We start from the raw sequence: 16,362 nt of genomic DNA, 5'->3' as shown, positions 1-16,362 counted from the left end.
GAAATGCTCAGTAACCATTAAAAGGTGATGATATCCTGGCCAACATGGTGAAACCCCGTCTCTACTAAAAATACAAAAAAAATAGCTGGGCGTGGTGCCGTGCGCCTGTAGTCCCACCTACTCGGGAGGCTGAGGCAGGAGAATTGCTTGAACCCCAGAGGACGAGGTTGCAGTGAGCCGAGGTTGCACCACTGCACTCCAGCCTGGTGCCTGGTGACGGAGTGAGACTCTGTCTCAAAAAAAAAAAAAAAAAAAAAAAAGATGATAATGACAATGGTTAGGATAAAGAAAAGGAAAGGAAAGGGGACAGAGGAAGGCATGGACAGCTGTAGCTCTAAGGCAGTTGGCTTGCCAATTACACTACTGAAACCACAACAATCACCGTTTTCAATTACTTAGACACTGGTTCTCCAGTTTGTGTATCATCTCAGATTTTTGGTTTAGATTTTCTTTTAAACCGACTCCCTTTTAGTCCTCCATTTAATGTCTATTAATCCACAGAGAAGATGAAGGAACAAAAGAGATTAATAGTAGCTAAAACTTTCCAATGTGTTCTCCGTGCAAAGGCTTATCTCATTTTACTCTCACAGTCCCTCACAGAGAGGGACTATTATAATAACTGTTTTACAAATAAGGAAACTGAGCCTTAGCAACATTCTCAAGGTCACACAGCTGGTATATAGCAGCGCTAGAGTGTAAACTGGGATTGTTGGAACCTAGAGCCCATACTCCTACCCATGTTCTCTTGCTTCCATGCTACTGAGTCTTCTAACTTGTTCCTAGTGCTTGAGAGTTTACAAAGTCCTTTCAAACTCTCTCTTCTTTTCTTTTTTCCTGGTGTGTAAATGTGTGTCGTATTGATTTATCAAATTGTTTCTTTTGATATCTTTCGAATTCTTAGGCCTCAAGGTACCTCTGTGCTGCAATGTTTGTTTTAATCAAAACTAAGCATGTACATAGTTTAGGAGTCAAATAGTTCTACTAGGCCTATTAAAAAAAAAAAACAAACATCAGGGCTGGGCATGGTGGCTAATGCCGATAATTCCTGTTACTTGGGAGGCTGAGGTGGGAGCATCACTTAAGTCTGGGAAGTAGAGGCTCCAGTGAGCTGGGATTGGGTCACTGTACTCCAGCCTGGGCAACAGAGTGAAACCCTGCCTCAAAACAAAACAAAACAAAACAGAAAAAATCAAGTCCCTATGCCTCAATTTCTGCCCCCCACCCCTACCGCCACCCCCACAATAACTTTTAGCTATTTTATCTATTTATTTTGTATTCTCAATACTTCTAAATAATATGCTTATACTGCTATTTCTCTTTTTCATTTTTTTCTTTTTTTTGAGACAGGGTCTTACTCTGTAGCTCAGGCTGGAGTGTAGTGGCATGATCATGGCTTACTGCTGCTTCAACCTCCCAGACTTAAGTGATTCTCCTACCTCAACCTCCCAGGTAGCTGGGACGACAGGTATGCACCACCATACCTGGCTAATTTTTTTATTTTTAGTAGAGATGAGATCTTGCTATGTTGCCCAGGCTGGTCTTGAACTCCTGAGCTCAAGCAATCCTCCTGCCTTGGCCTCCCAAAGTGCTGGGATTACATACGGGAGCCATTGTGCCTGGCATATACTGCTATTTCTTGATTTTTTTTAATTTAGGTATTATCTATGAAAGATATATTATTTCTTTCAACTATTCCAGCCCCCAGCCTACCCCAATCGCACATACTTTTCTATCCATTATCTCAATATAGTTATGTCAGTTTAATTAGTAATAAGTATATTATTATGATTATGTAAATTCTTATACATGTGCTATGATTATTTTCCTTTCTTATACAACTTTCGGTTTTTCCTAAAGTTAATACATGCTTTGTTTTTATTTTTCTTTTACATTGTTTTAATATAATGATGACTAACTTATAACCAAATTCTCCCCTAAAAGTGTTTTTCTTCTCATTGCTGCATAGTCGAGCATATTAGGTAGTCTATCAATTTTGTTTTCTTGAAAACACTTGGGAGCCATCTGATTGTTTCCATTCTGACCTGGATTATTTTCTAGACTAGCTTCACAGCTGTCTTTCTGAGATCAAACCTCATCATTATTCTGAGACTTTACATTACCTCTTTCTGTGTTAGATCCTATTTCCAGGATCCTATGTGTATTAGTCAGCTTTCGATACTTTTTTTTCAAGAATGATTCCAAAATATGAGTGGCTTACAACAAAAAAGTTTATTTCTCACTTTCATTAGACATCCTCTGTGGTTTGGCTGCATCTTCTACTCCATGTTGGCTTTTTCCCAGCACCCAGGAGCAAGCTTTATCTGGGCCATGCCAGTCTTTTGGGAAATAAAAGATCAATAATATACACCATTTTCACTTATGTTCTATTGTTCAAACCAAATCAGTGGTCAAGTTTAGTGTCAGTAGGGTAGGTGGAAGTAGGGCAGTGAATATTTGAAGACATAACACAATCTTTTTGTGTGTGTATATGTGTGAGAGTCTGGCTCTGTCACCTAGGGTAGAGTACAGTGGTGTGATCTTGGCTCAGTGCAGCCTTGACCTCCCCAGCTCAAGTGGTCCTCCCACTTCAGCCTCCCGAGTAGCTGAGACTACAGGCATGTGCCACACCACACCTGGCTAATTTTTGTATTTTTTGTAGAGATGGATTTTTGTCATGTTGCCCTGTCTGGTCTTGAACCCCCCAGCTCAAGTGATCCTCCCACTTTGTCCTTCCAAACTACTGGGATTACAGGCGACATAACACAATCTACCATGTATTCTTATTTCTTTGTTTGCTCTGACATTTTTGGGAAGCCCATCCTTCAAAAGCTTCCTGAAGAAGGATACATAAGAATATAAGATATTGTGTTCTTACATGTCTAAAAATGTCTTTTTACTCGTGTAGTGTATTTAGATATAGAATTCTAGATTTGAAATAATTTTCTTCAGAATCTGTAAATGCTGTTCTACTATTTTCTTGATTCTAATGTTGCTGTTGAGAAGTTCAATGTAATTCAAATGCTTGTTTGTGACTTTTTTTTTCCTTTTCTGGAAGCTTTTTTTTGTTCCTAGTGTTCTAAAATTTCACTGTACGATGTTATGGTGTGGATTTGTTTCTATCCATAGTAATATGTTATGGTGTGGACACTTGGTAGCCACTCTAAATTTGGAAATTTTCTTTTTCTTTTTTTTTTTTTTGAGACGGAGTTTCACTCTTGTTACCCAGGCTGGAGTGCAATGGTGTGATCTCGGCTCACTGCAACCTCTGCCTCCTGGGTTCAAGCAATTCTCCTGCCTCAGCCTCCCGAGTAGCTGGGACTACAGGCATACGCCACCATGCCCAGCTAATTTTTGTATTTTTAGTAGAGACAGGGTTTCACCATGTTGACCAGGATGGTCTTGATGTCTTGACCTCGTGATCCACTCGCCTTGGCCTCCCAAAGTGCTGGGATTATAGGCGTGAGCCACTGCGCCCAGCTGATTTGGAAATTTTCTTGAATTATGCCTTTGATAATTTTTTGTTCTCCATTTTTCTCTCTCTCTCTTTTTTAATACAGGGTCTTGCTCTATCACCCACATGCTTGGGTGCAATGGCATGATCCCAGCTTACTGCAACCTTGACCTCTTGTGCTCCAGTGATCCTCTCACCTCAGCCTCCTGAGTAACTGGGACTACAGGCACCCGCCACTATACCTGGCTAATTTTATAAATTTTTATTTTGTAGAGACAGGGTCTACTATGTTGCTCAGGCTGGTTTCAAATTCCTGAGTTCAAGCCATCTTCCCATCTTAGCCTCTGAAACTGCTGACTAGGATTATAGACATGAGCTATCATGTCTGGCCCTCGCTCCCTATTTCTATTTCAATTCAGTTTTATTTTTCACTTATCCTATTTTATTTTACATTTGCAAATGTTATATTTTAATTCTCAGAATGCATTCCCCCCTCTTTTTCTAAATGGCATCCTAGACTTATTTACTGGATACAAGATTTTCTGTCTCTATTAGGATATTTACTAATAATTTTCATTTTGAAATTTTTCTTTTCCCTACTTAGTTTTTCTGTCCTCCAAGTTGCCTGTTTTCCTTTTGTTTTAGTCTCTATATTTTATGTTAGAGATATTTCTTAAATTTCTGGTGATCCCATTCTGGTTCAGAAATTCTGTTTTAGTCTCTCCAGAGAATTCAGTCTTCTGGTGGGGTTAAGAGAAAAAGTCTCTCGGCTGCACAGAGTCAGAGAAGGGAATTGCTTCTTTTTGTTTGTTTGAGATGAGGTCTCGCTCTGTTGCCTAAGCTAGAGTGCAGTGGCGTGATCTCTGCTTGCTGCAGCCACCGCCTCCCAGGTTCAAGCAATTCTCCCACTTCAGCTTCCTGAGTAGCTGGGATTACAGGTGCATCACCACGCCTGGCTACTTTTTGTATTTTAATAGAGACGGGGTTTCACCATGTAGTCAGAGAATGGAATTGCTTTTTTTTTGGTTTAAGATGGGGTTTCACCATGTTGGCCAGGCTGGTCCCAAACTCCTAACCTTAGGTGATCCACCCTCCTCAGCCCCCCAAAATACTGGGATTACAGGCATAAACCACTTTGCCTGGCTGGGAATTGCTTCTTAAATTGACTTTCTAACAATTGTGTTTTCAATTCTACCTTCATTTCCAAAAGAACTGGGTAAATCAATTTCTAAATATTTTGTACATTCCACTGTGCAAATCAGGTTGCTTCTCAGCTTTCCCCTGCTAGGTTTGGATTCAGCTTGCTTGGTTTTGCTCAGTCAATTATTACTCATCCATATGCGTTATGGATTCCAAAATGTTGTTGTTGTTATGGCTCCTTTCCATTAAATCGGTCTTTTAGGTTTATGCCTTTTATTCCTTGTTTTCTTTCTTTTTCTTGAGACAGGGTCTCACTTTGTCACCTGGGCTGGAGTGTAGTGGCACGATCTTGGCTCTCTGCAACCTCCACCTCCCAGGCTTAAGAGATCCTCCTGCCTCAGCCTACTGAGTAGTTGGGACTACAGGCATGCACCACCAGGTACTAATTTTTGTATTTTGTGTAGAAATGGAGTTTCGCCATATTGCCCAGCCTGGTCTCAAACTCCTGAGCTCAAGGGAGCCACCTGCCTCAGCCTTTTATAGTGCTAGGATTATAGGCATGAGCCACCTCACCTGGCCTGGTTAAAGCCTTTTAAAAATCACTTTATTGTTGCTTTAGTGGTTCGGTGTGACAGCAGAGGTAAATGCATGTGTTCAATCTGAGATTTTTAAGCAAAAGTCTTATGGTTCTCAGAACAACCAGAGAAGGCATTATAATCCCCATTTTACAAATGAGCAACAGAATTTAAATGCTTTGCCAAGATTACATAGCATAGAATGTTAGAGCTGGGTCTTCTGACTCCACATTCAATGCTCTTTCCACTAAATTCCTAAAAACGAAGGCTGTATAATGTAGTTGTTAAAAATACAGTGTTTGGCACCAGACACTTGGGTATGAGTCCGGGTCTTGCCTCTTGATTGCTATGTTCTTTCAACAAGTTATTTAGTCTCATTGCGCTGAAAGTTCCTCATGTATAAAATGGAGATGATAACAATAGCACAATATCTAACCAAACTATTGCGAGAATTCAATTAGATAATATATGTAAAGTACTCACGATAGTCTCTGGCATATAGTGAATGCTCCCTTATTACTATAATGGAAAAAGTGAAATGATAAGGTGTAATAATGATTTGCAATTTTAATTAGTTGAACTATGTCCAGGAAAACTGAAATTAATTCTGCAGACATTTACTGAATAATTAGAATGTGCATTGTGGAATGTTTATTCTTCCTTTTTCTTCTGTTTGAACCTCTTTATGAAAATATCTTTGATTTGCAACTACTTCAAGCCCAGTTGAGCTCAGTTGAGTTCTGAGTAAGAGAGAAGAATTAGGTAAAGTCACAGATTTTTCTGTACACCAATAGCTAATGAAATGAACAACAAAAATACATTGACAAAGATCAAATAGCAGCTACAAGGTAAAGGGGAAAACCTTACACACAAGTGAAATGTTACCAAAAAAAAAAGTGCAGGGGGCAGCCATGGTGGCTCATGTCTGTAATCCCAGCACTTTGGGAGGCCTAAGCAGGTGGATCACGTGAGGCCATGAGTTTGAGACCAGCCTGGCCAACATGGTGAAACCCCATCTGTACTAAAAATACAAAATTTAGCTGAGCATGGTGACACACGCCTGTAATCTCAGCTACTAGGAAGGCTGAGGCACGAGAATCATTTAAGCCCAGTAGGCAGGGGTTGCAGTGAGCTGAGATTATGCCACTACACTTCAGCCTGGGTAATGGAGTGAGATTCTGTCTCAAAAAAAGTGGGGCAGTGAGACAATAAAAGAAACAGAATATTCTGGTCCAGTAAGGTGTGGCTCCTCGCCTTGCCTCTATTCTTTAGAAGCCTGTAGTCCTTGCTACTTAGGAGGCTGAGGTGGGAGGATTGCTTGAGGCCCAGAGTGCAAGACCAGCCTGGTCAACCAAAGTAAAAACCGCCCCCACTCCTGTCTACAAAAAAAATATTTAAAAAATTAGCTGAGCATGGTGACATGCACATGTAGTCTCAGCTACTTGGAAGCCTGAGGTGGGAGGTTCACTTGAGCCCAGGAAGTTGAGGCTGCAGTGAGCCATGCTTGCATCACTGCACTCCAGCCTGGGCAGCAGAACAAGACCCTGTCTCAAAAAACAACAAACAACAGCAACAACAACAACAAAAACCTAAAAAAACTATGCATTGATTTCAAAAATTTCTTGCACGAAAATAAACTAATTCTAACTTTTTATAACATGTTGAACAGGACTTAGTTTGAAGCACTAAAAAGGATAAGATATCAGTTTGAAAAGAGCCCCTATCAGAGCCACATGAATTCTGCTGAAATTGAACTAAGAACAAACACCGAACTTATGGTGGAAGCTTGGGTGGAGGAATGGTGAACTCACTGATGCTTTATGAAAAGTTTATGGGGACAAGGTCCCAAATAAATCAGCAATTTGCAAATAGATAATTCGTTTTAAGAAAGGACAAGATGATGTTGACAATGGAGTCCACAGAGGCAGGCCATCCACATTTATTTGTGAGGAAAATATATCTTGTTTATTCCCTAATTGAAGAGAACCAATAATTAATAGCAGAAATAATAGCCAACACCACAGAACTCTCAACTTGTTCAGTTTATACAATTCTGACTAAAAAATTAAACTTGGGCAAACTCTCCGCTTGATGGGTGCCAAAACAGTTGCGTCCAGATCAAGAGCAGACAAGAGCAGAGCTTTCCAAGGAAAATTTAAGTAAGTGGGATCAAGATCCTGAAGCATTTCTTCAAAGAATTGTATCAGAAGAGGAAACATGGCTCTACCAGTTTACGATGGCTTTACCAGATTGTGCTGAAGACAAAAACACAATCAAAGCAATGGCTTCCAAGATGTGGCAATGGTTCAGTCCAAGCAAAAGTGGACCACTCAGGAACAAAGGATATGGCAAGAGTTTTTTGGATTCTCAAGGCATTTTGCTTGTTGATTTTCTGGAGGGCCAAAGAACCATAACATCTGCTTATTATGAGAGTGTTTTGAGAAAGTTAGCCAAAGCTTTAGCAAAAAAAAAAAAAAAAAAAAAAAAAAGCCTGGGAAATCTTCACCAGAGATTTCTCCTGTACCATGACAATGTTCCTGCTCATTCCTCTCATCAGACAGGAGCAATTTTCTGAGAGTTTTGATGGGAAATCACTAGGCATCCACCTTACCATCCTAATTTGGCTCCTCTTTACTTCTTTTTGTTTCCTAATATTAAAAATAAAATCTTTAAAGGGCACACATTTTAATGTAAAAGACTGCATTGACATGGTTAAATTTCCAAGATGCTCAGTTCTTTAGGGATGGACTAAATATCATCATTTTAAAAAGTGCCTTGAACTTGATGGAGCTTATATTGAGAAATAAAGTTTTTTTTTATGTTTATCTTTTAACTCTCTTTTTGTCATAAACTTTTTGAAGTCTCCTTGTATGATTGCCAAAAGCTATAAATATTAGAAACCCTGACAAAATAGAAATAATAGAAACCACAAAATTGGAAGTTGGAATATGGAGGCAGGTGAAAGTATATGAATACTAAATATCTCATTTCACAGAGCAAGTGATCAACTGACACTATTTTCTGTTTTTTTGTTTGTTTTTGTTTTTTTTGAGTTAGAGTCTCATTCTCTCACGTATGCTGGAGTGCAGTGGCATGATCTCGGCTCACTGCAAGCTCTGCCTTCCGGGTTCAAGCGATTCTCCTGCCTCAGCCTCCCAAGTAGCTGGGACTACAGGCACACACCACCAAGCCCAGCTAATTTTTGTATTTTTAGTAGAGATGGGGATTTACCATGTTGGCGAGGCTGGTCTTGAACTGCTTGCCTCAAGCAGTCCACCTGCCTCAACCTCCCAAAGTGCTGAGATTACAAGTGTAGCCCATGGTGCTTGGCCAAGAAATATGAGCTATTCTGATTTCTTCTTTGTATATTTTCTTTGCTTATATTTTTTGGGCTATTTCTCATATATTTGCTGCCTTTCCCCTTTCTATCTTTTTTAAACCAATGTATATTGAATATCAATCTACATAAATTTATGACTTAAAAAATGTTGAAGGAATTTTTCTGATTGCATGGGACTGTAAGTTCTCTGAGGATTGGAGAAGATACATTTTATTCACCTTTGAATTCTGTCAGCACATGATATGGGGACTGGCACATAGTAGATCACCAATACTTTTTTTTTGAATAAATGAATTAATTTGCTTTGTTTCATTCACATTTGTTGCTGGAATAATGGCCGAAAACTAGCTGGAAATATAAGAAAAATGAGCTATAATTGATTGAAGAATATAATAAAGCCTGTCACCCAAATCTGGGAGACCTATTATAAATGCTTCTGATGCTTCATTAGAGATATTCTATTTTTTTCAGAATCCATTTTCCCCCAGCAAATAAGTTCTTCATACTCTAATTTAATCCTTTACATGGCTATCTAAATTATCATTTTAAAACACAGATCTGATCCTGTCACTTCTCTTAAAAACCTCCAATAACTGCCTACTGACTATGTAACAGAGTCCAAACTCCTAACCATGTCAGTGAAAGTCGTACAGGCCCTGGCTTCAGTCCATCTCTTTCTGTCCAAGGCACCTTACATGCTATCCATTCAGGGAAACTTGCAGTTTCTGGAGCATGCTATACTCAACTTTATTTGGGCTTCTGTGTCTTTGCTCATACAATTTCCTCTACTTAAACATCACTCCCCATCCCATACCCATCTTTTCTGCCTTCTTCACAATCAAGAGACTACTCCAGTCCTCAAGGTCCAACTCAAATGTGCTTTCTCTATAAGGCTTCACTGTCTCTCCTAACTAAGCCTACATAATTGTACCATTTATTGTGCTCTTGTAGTACTTTGCCCATGCTCCATGTATTGTATTATAGCTAATTTACATACATCTAACACTGTGTTTTACACTGTGAAGAATTTTTTTTTTTTTTGAGATGGAGTCTTGCTCAATCACCAGTCTGGAGCATGCAGTGGCATGATCTCGGCTCACTGCAACCTCTGCCCCCCGGGCTCAAGCGATTCCCCTGCCTCAGCCTCCTAAGTAGCTGGGATTACAGGTGCGCACCACCATGCCCGGCTAATTATTTGTATTTTAGTAGAGACGGGGCTTCACTATGTTGGCCAGGATGGTCTCAATCTCCTGACCGTGATGCGTCTGCCTTGGCCTCCCAAAGTGCTGGGATTACAAGTGTGAGCCACAGCGCCTGGCCAGAATTTTTTGTTTTTTTAAATAAACTTATTGATTTATTTCCTTTTCCCATATCTGGGCTATGTCTTAGATATTCTAGAATGTTGTTACGGTGCCTAACACATAGTAAATGCTCAGTGAATGTTTGTAGTTTGGCATTTTAAAAAGCTCTTGTACTGCTTATATTTCCAAACATAAAATACCTCTTCTACATGTAATAGGAGCTAGCCGAAAGTCCTAAGATTAGGTAGAAAAATTGTCTCTCAAACTGTATGTGCTTTTCTGTCCTGATAGAAGGGAAAACTAGAGCATTTCTTCAAGGGCAGAGTACTCTGGGAAAACTACATGAATTGTTTAATTACTCATATTCAATCAAGTAGACATGTATTACTCTTAGAAAACTATAAAGCAACCATTAACCTGAATATAAATGCTTTACACTGAGAAGCAGAGTGCTCCATTTGAATATGCAAATCTTTGTGCAGGGAGCAGAAGTACTGCTTCTGCAGACATTGATGTAGAAGAGAAGAACAGAAAATCTGTTTCTTTCCTCTTTGTGGATTTAGAGCATATATGTGTCAAAACATTGTTATTTCTGTGGAGATGTGAATGTCCTTTTGAGCCCCTGCTCTTTGGAGAGGAGAAGCTGAGACCTAATAAATATTGGAAAGCAAGGACAGGCATGATTTCCACTGCTTACTGGAGAAATAATTATGTATAAAGGGACTGGACTACTGGACTGGCTTTAACAAGGCTTTACCTTAACCCACATGTAAAGAATGAATAATTTAATCTTTGTAAGAAATGTGCTGATGTTGACTATTGTGTTCTGATATGATGACCCTGTTGGCTCAGAGGTCAAGGTCATACCCTTGTGCATGCAGGTTGGGGTTTCCTCCAGAAAAGTCGATATTTCCATGGTCAGTCATCCTACAAAGAGGTAACACCTGGGACAGAAAATGGGACTTGAAAAGTGGACCCTAACCTGGGTGAGGAGAGTTGTTTTCTTCACAGTGATTGGAAGTAAATGCCTAAGTCATAGTTAAGGAAACTCTTGCTGGAGAGGGGAAGTTGTCTTCTGTCACATGAATCAGAATGGAAGCCTGATAGTAAGGCCAGGCCTGTATCTAATTCATAGTCCATGAGGCTTTGAGAGTAGCCATATCATACTTGCAGGTTACACTTTGGATTATTCTTTTTTTCTAAATATTGTTAAGAGTTACAGGCTGGTCTTAGCTGTGTCGGGGGAAACTTTGATGGGAAGGGCCTATGGTTTGTCATGTTCTGGTGAGGCGGTGATTCTTCCTGCCAAAACACAAAGCAATGGTGAAGGTTGCATTGGCTAAAGAGAAAGATGAGTGTCCCAGAACAGCAGGTTATAGAACATCTGAAGCAGAGACATGAATCAAACTGATGAATACTTTGTTCAGTTATTTTAGGCATATGTGGGAGATAGTACCTCCCCTGAGGACTCCCTCATAGTAGAGACAGGAAAGAAATTCAAAAGAGGGCTGATATTCTAATAATTTGGAAGGTGGGAGTCCAGAGCCATTATAATTTGGACTGTGATTTTTAAAATATGGCCTCCTTTATACTCAAAGACACATGAAAGCTATGGCACCCTGGTTCTCAAGGGCAAATAAGGGCTTTTATTAAACAAACCCTTTCCATCCTTGGCATCCTGCTTAATAGATTTGACAAAAACAAAGACAAACAAAATACTCCTTGGTTTGGTTTTACTTTTTATTTTATTTTATTTAGAGACAAGTACTTGCTCTGTTGTCCACACTGGCGTGCAGTGGTGCAATCATAGCTCCTGGCTCAATTGATTCTTCTGCCCAGTCTCCCAAAGTTCAGTTTGGTTTTATAAAAGCCCTTCCTTTCTATTTCCTCTTGGGCCTCTTCTCATGAGCTTTGTTGTGGAGGCATACATCTAGATTCTTTCTTTTCTTCCATTATTTTTTCATTCTCTGTTTTCCTCACAAAGTATTTTGTATCAGAGAAAGAAGGGAGAGTTTGAAGTTCTCTCTGAATGTTATACCTAAGCATGAATGAAAATCTAACTGGTCTTTCAGTGAGGTGAGCATCTAAGCAGATATGCCATTTTTTATTACATTTTTTTTTTTTTTTTGAGGCAGGATCTGGCTCTGTCGCCCAGGCTATAGTGCAGTGGTGTGATCTTGGCTCACAGCAACTTTCTCCCTCGACTAGGCTCAAGCAATTCTCCCACCTCAGCCTTTCCAGTAGCTGGCACTACAGGTGTGTGCCACCACACTCAGCTAATCTTTGTATTATTATTATTTTTATTTTCATAGCTACAGGGTTTCACCTTGTTGCCCTTGTGGGTCTTGAACTCCTGAGCTCAAGCAATCTGCCTGCCTTGGCCTCCCAAAGTGTTGAGATTACAGGCATGAGTCACTGCACCGAGCCTCAGATATGATTTTCTCAGACTGAGCAAGGGTGCTACTTAACGCATTGGCATAGCAGACACAATATCACCCCTATTGATTGCATCTATGGCCATACTTTGAAAAAAGACTGCATTCAGTTTCTTAGAGCTTTTCTGGATTAATAGTGCTTTGCCTTTTTATTCTAACAGCTGCTTATTTGCATAACCTGTTAAAGACACTTTCCTACCATTACATTATCGGGCTTCCTCTAGCTTGGATATTTTTTCTTGCTCTTATTGATTCTATAACAAACAGTAACTTTTGCCTTCGACAAGTTGTTCTTGTTTGGAGATATATATATATATATATATTATTTTTTTTGAGACGGAGTCTTGTTTTGTCATCCAGGCTGGAGTGCAGTGGCCCCAACTTGGCTCACTGCAACACTGCAACCTCTCCTTCCTGTATTCAAGCAAATCTCCTGCCTCACCCTCCCGAGTAGCTGGGGCTACAGGCGTGAACCACCGAGCCTGGCTTGAAATATTTCATTATCTTCTTCCAGGTATGTAACAAAGCTGAGTTTTATAGACTATCACTTTGGCATATTAATCATTTTACTTGTCTCCAGGATCTTCCTGAAATTTTGAATTTCTTCACAGGGCTTCTTCCTCTGGGATTTAAATGCTGTAGAATATCTATCAATTCTATTTACTTCAGTTCAACATTTATTGAATATCTATTATGTTTCAGGCATCAGACTATCTGCTGAAGCTACAAAGTAGTGGAGCCCGTGCCTGATTTTATGCCTGGAACACTTGACTTACTATTTCTAGAATCATAACTAACTCCACCAGAATTACATTGAAAAAAGAAACTTGCTCCTCTAGCTATTAAATACCACAAAGGAGAATGAAACTAATAAGAGCAGTCCAGGTTAGTATGGTAACAAAGAGGAAGAGGGAGAGGGAGAGGGGGAAGAAGAGATAGATAAAGGGAGAGAGAAAGAGAGAGAGAATGAATGAGAATGAGTCTCCTCATACAAAAACAAATTGGGAAAAATATTGGAATCCGAAGACACTAGTTTTCTAGGCTAATGTAGAGTTTCATTTTTGTTATACGTTATACCTATAAACAAGAACGGTGTAAATGAAAATAATAGAAAATTATGCCTATTTTATTAAACTAAAATATTTATTACATTAATGTTCTATGTAGACATGATTATTTGTTTATTCATTTATTTTTGAGACGGAGTTTTGCTCTTGTTGCCCAGGCTGGAGTGTAGTGGCGCGATCTCGGCTCACTGCAAACTCGGCCTCCGGGGTTCAAGCGATTTTCCTGCCTCAGCCTCCCCAGTAGCTGGGACTCACCAAGCCCAGCTAATTTTTGTATTTTTTTTTTTAAATAGAGAAGGGGTTTCACCATGTTGGCCAGGATGGTCTCAATCTCTTGACCTCGTGGTCTGCCCGCCTCGGCCTCCCAAAAGTGCTGGGATTACAGGCGTGAGCCACCGTGCCCGGCCCTATTTATTTATTTATTTATTGAGACGGAGTCTTGCTCTTGTCCCCCAGGCTGGAGTGCAATGGCCACTACCTTGGCTTACTGCAACTTTCGCTTCCTGGGTTCAAGCGATTCTCCTGTCTCAGCCTCCCAAGTAGCTGGGATTACAGGCGTCTGTCACCACTCCTGGCTAATTTTTTGTATTTTTAGTAGAGACGGCGGTTTCACCATGTTGGCCAGGCTGGTCTCGAACTCCTGACCTTAGGTGATCCGCCTGCCCTGGCCTTCCAAAGTGTTGGGATTATAGGCGTGAGCCACTGCACCGGGCTGACACAATTATTTTATAACATTTCCTCCCATCAAGAACCTTTGAGAGAGAATATTATGTTTCTTAGTGAAGTTTTTGGTAAAAAACTTGAAGTCTGTAGATTTAGGGTGACAAAGAGAAGGAGACAATTCTTTGTAATGTATACCTCCCGACATACTTTGGTGTTTTATTGGGAAAGTCTGAAGACATAATTCCAGTTCTAAATGTGAAAGGAGAAGATTCATTGCTTCCTCTGCTCCCTACCAGCTGAAGAAGCAGTCTCCTTTTGTCTTCTAAAATAAAAAGAAGGAGGCAAAGGGTGTTAGAATGGAGAGTTTTTTGGGGGATTAAGAACCTCTGAGGTCCCTTTAGCTTTTATTTAAGTAGTTCTTCTTCCCCAAACTAAGAGGGCTGGAGCACAGGGGCCAGACGATGCGACTTAGGATACAGCACAGGTGGGGGCAGTCGCCTGATCTGGAGCAAGAGGTACCCGCATTCTGCAGGTGCAAGGACTGTGATCCAGCACCCGCTGCCTCCCGGCTCCGGCTCCCAAGAGGGCGGGAATCACGGTGTTGCAGGGTGCGAGGCTCAGCTCGGGAAACACAGCTCAAGTGTATTTCAGGTGGCAGACATCAATCCAGTTGGGTGCTCACACCTGGTCTGGGGGAGGGGAAACAGCATCCATAGGAACCACGGGGAGGACAGAAGCTCGTTTGGGACGCTAGAGGGCTGGTCCAGCTTGACTAGGTCCGACTGCTTTTCTGTGATTGCTTCTTTACTCCGCCCATCATCCCAGTGCCCTATCTCTATTGGCTTTTCAGTCTGCCACTCGGTTCCGCCGCGCTGACTCCCATTGGCCCCCTCAGGTTGAGGCCCCGCCCCGCGAGCTGGGCACTGGCAGTGGGGCGCCGAGGAAACAGAGCCCGGCGTTTGATCTGGGCTGGGGGGAGGTGGTGGCGGCTGAGGCGAAGGAGGAGGATAAGGAGGAGGAACGAGGCCAGCAGGAGGCAGCGACAGCGACTGGGCCGGGGTGATGGTGCAAGTGCCCGGGGTCGGCACGGAGCTGCCGGGCTGAGGGACGCCTGGTTCAGGGTCCGCAGCGCCGCCGCGTCGCTCCCGGGCGGGCGGGAAGATGCTGAGCAGGTTGATGAGCGGCAGCAGCAGGAGCTTGGAGCGCGAGTACAGCTGCACTGTGCGGCTGCTGGACGACAGCGAGTACACCTGCACCATCCAGGTCAGAGCCGCGCCGTCCTGCCCCGCCCCGCCCCACCCGCGGAACCCTCTCATGCCTCGAGTCCGGTCAACTTGGTAGGCGGCGGCCGCCGCCCGGGGGTCGCCCTAGCGTCGTGCTTTGTCCGTTCCTGGTTGCGGCGGACCGCCCCAGTGCAGGGTGCCTTCACTGGAGCCCCTGCCGGAGCCCTGGCACCCGGTGTGTCACCGCCGCCACGGGGCGAGTCTCCGCGTCCCACACGCCCAAGTCCTCCCCTGCCCTCCCGGGGTGAGGACGCCCCGTCCTGGCTCCTCGAGCCCGCCCGGGTAGGGTGCACCTTTCCCGGGAGCCCGGAGGGAGGCGGGCAGGGCAGTAGGGTCGTAGCCCGGCCGCCCCGTCGGAGGCGCAGGCTTTGGCTCTCTGGCCAGGCAAGGACGTATGGCTGGCTTTTCTTATCTTTCTTTGGTTGGAAGGATAATGGTTTATGTCATAATTCCGCCCCCCTCCTCCCCCCCCACCCCTAGCATTTGTGAGTCAGAGCTTTCAGAAGGTAGAACTGAATGCAGCCCATGCAGAGTGGCCTATTGAAGGGAGCCCAACCCTCTGGGCTTTAGAGATTTAGGCCCCTTCCCGCCTTTGGATCCCCAAATCTTACTGTGTTGGGCGGTTCTGGGGGGTGTGAGGTAAAGATTTAGCAACAAGTCCCAGCGATTTGGGGCTTGGCAGTGGCCAGGAAGAATCGGCGACGTAAACGCCAACAATACGGTAATGCTGCACAGCATTTCTTTCAGAACCTGGTATTTTTTAAGGGATTTTTACAACCTCTTGCTCCTGTTCCTTCACTACTGCTGTGTGCACGTCAGGAGTAGTAGTCTTTCCCGGGAATGCAGTCACAGCCCTCTCTCCGCCTTTATGAGAAAGTCAGAGATTGAAAACATTGACAATGCTCCCGTGTTTAGTTCATCAGCCAGGAGGATCCTGCGCTCATCGCCGAAAACTGCTCTTTGTGGAGAAGCAAATTGAGTTAGACCCGGAGGGGTCTCACCTGATCCTTTGCCTTTACAGTAGGAAAGCAGGGGAGGCTTCTGGCTCAGATGTGACAAAAACTGTCGGCCTGGGTCCTACCCTCAGTGTCTCTTTGCTCCCCGCCT

The 16,362-nt window shown here is 42.5% G+C and overlaps 1 protein-coding gene across 5 annotated transcripts in view; it reads left to right on the top strand.

The window, feature by feature from the left end:
- Window positions 1-15,104: 15,104 nt before the first annotated feature.
- Window positions 15,105-16,362, top strand: part of FRMD5 (FERM domain containing 5) — a 343,658-nt gene continuing 342,400 nt past the window's right edge. For all 5 annotated transcript variants that reach the window (XM_064365997.1, XM_064365995.1, XM_012442288.2 and 2 more), the window contains exon 1: window positions 15,105-15,235. In XM_064365997.1, the coding sequence (XP_064222067.1) occupies window positions 15,134-15,235 (102 nt within the window). In that variant the 5' untranslated portion in view covers window positions 15,105-15,133. The remainder of the gene's footprint in view (window positions 15,236-16,362) is intronic.

The sequence above is a fragment of the Aotus nancymaae genome, unplaced genomic scaffold, assembly GCF_030222135.1.
Source record: "Aotus nancymaae isolate 86718 unplaced genomic scaffold, 86718_ANA_hifiasm-v0.15.2.pri h1tg000062l, whole genome shotgun sequence".
Lineage (NCBI taxonomy): Eukaryota > Metazoa > Chordata > Mammalia > Primates > Aotidae > Aotus > Aotus nancymaae.
The sequence above is the reverse complement of the archived record's forward strand: the minus strand, read 5'-3'. Positions and strand labels throughout refer to the sequence as shown.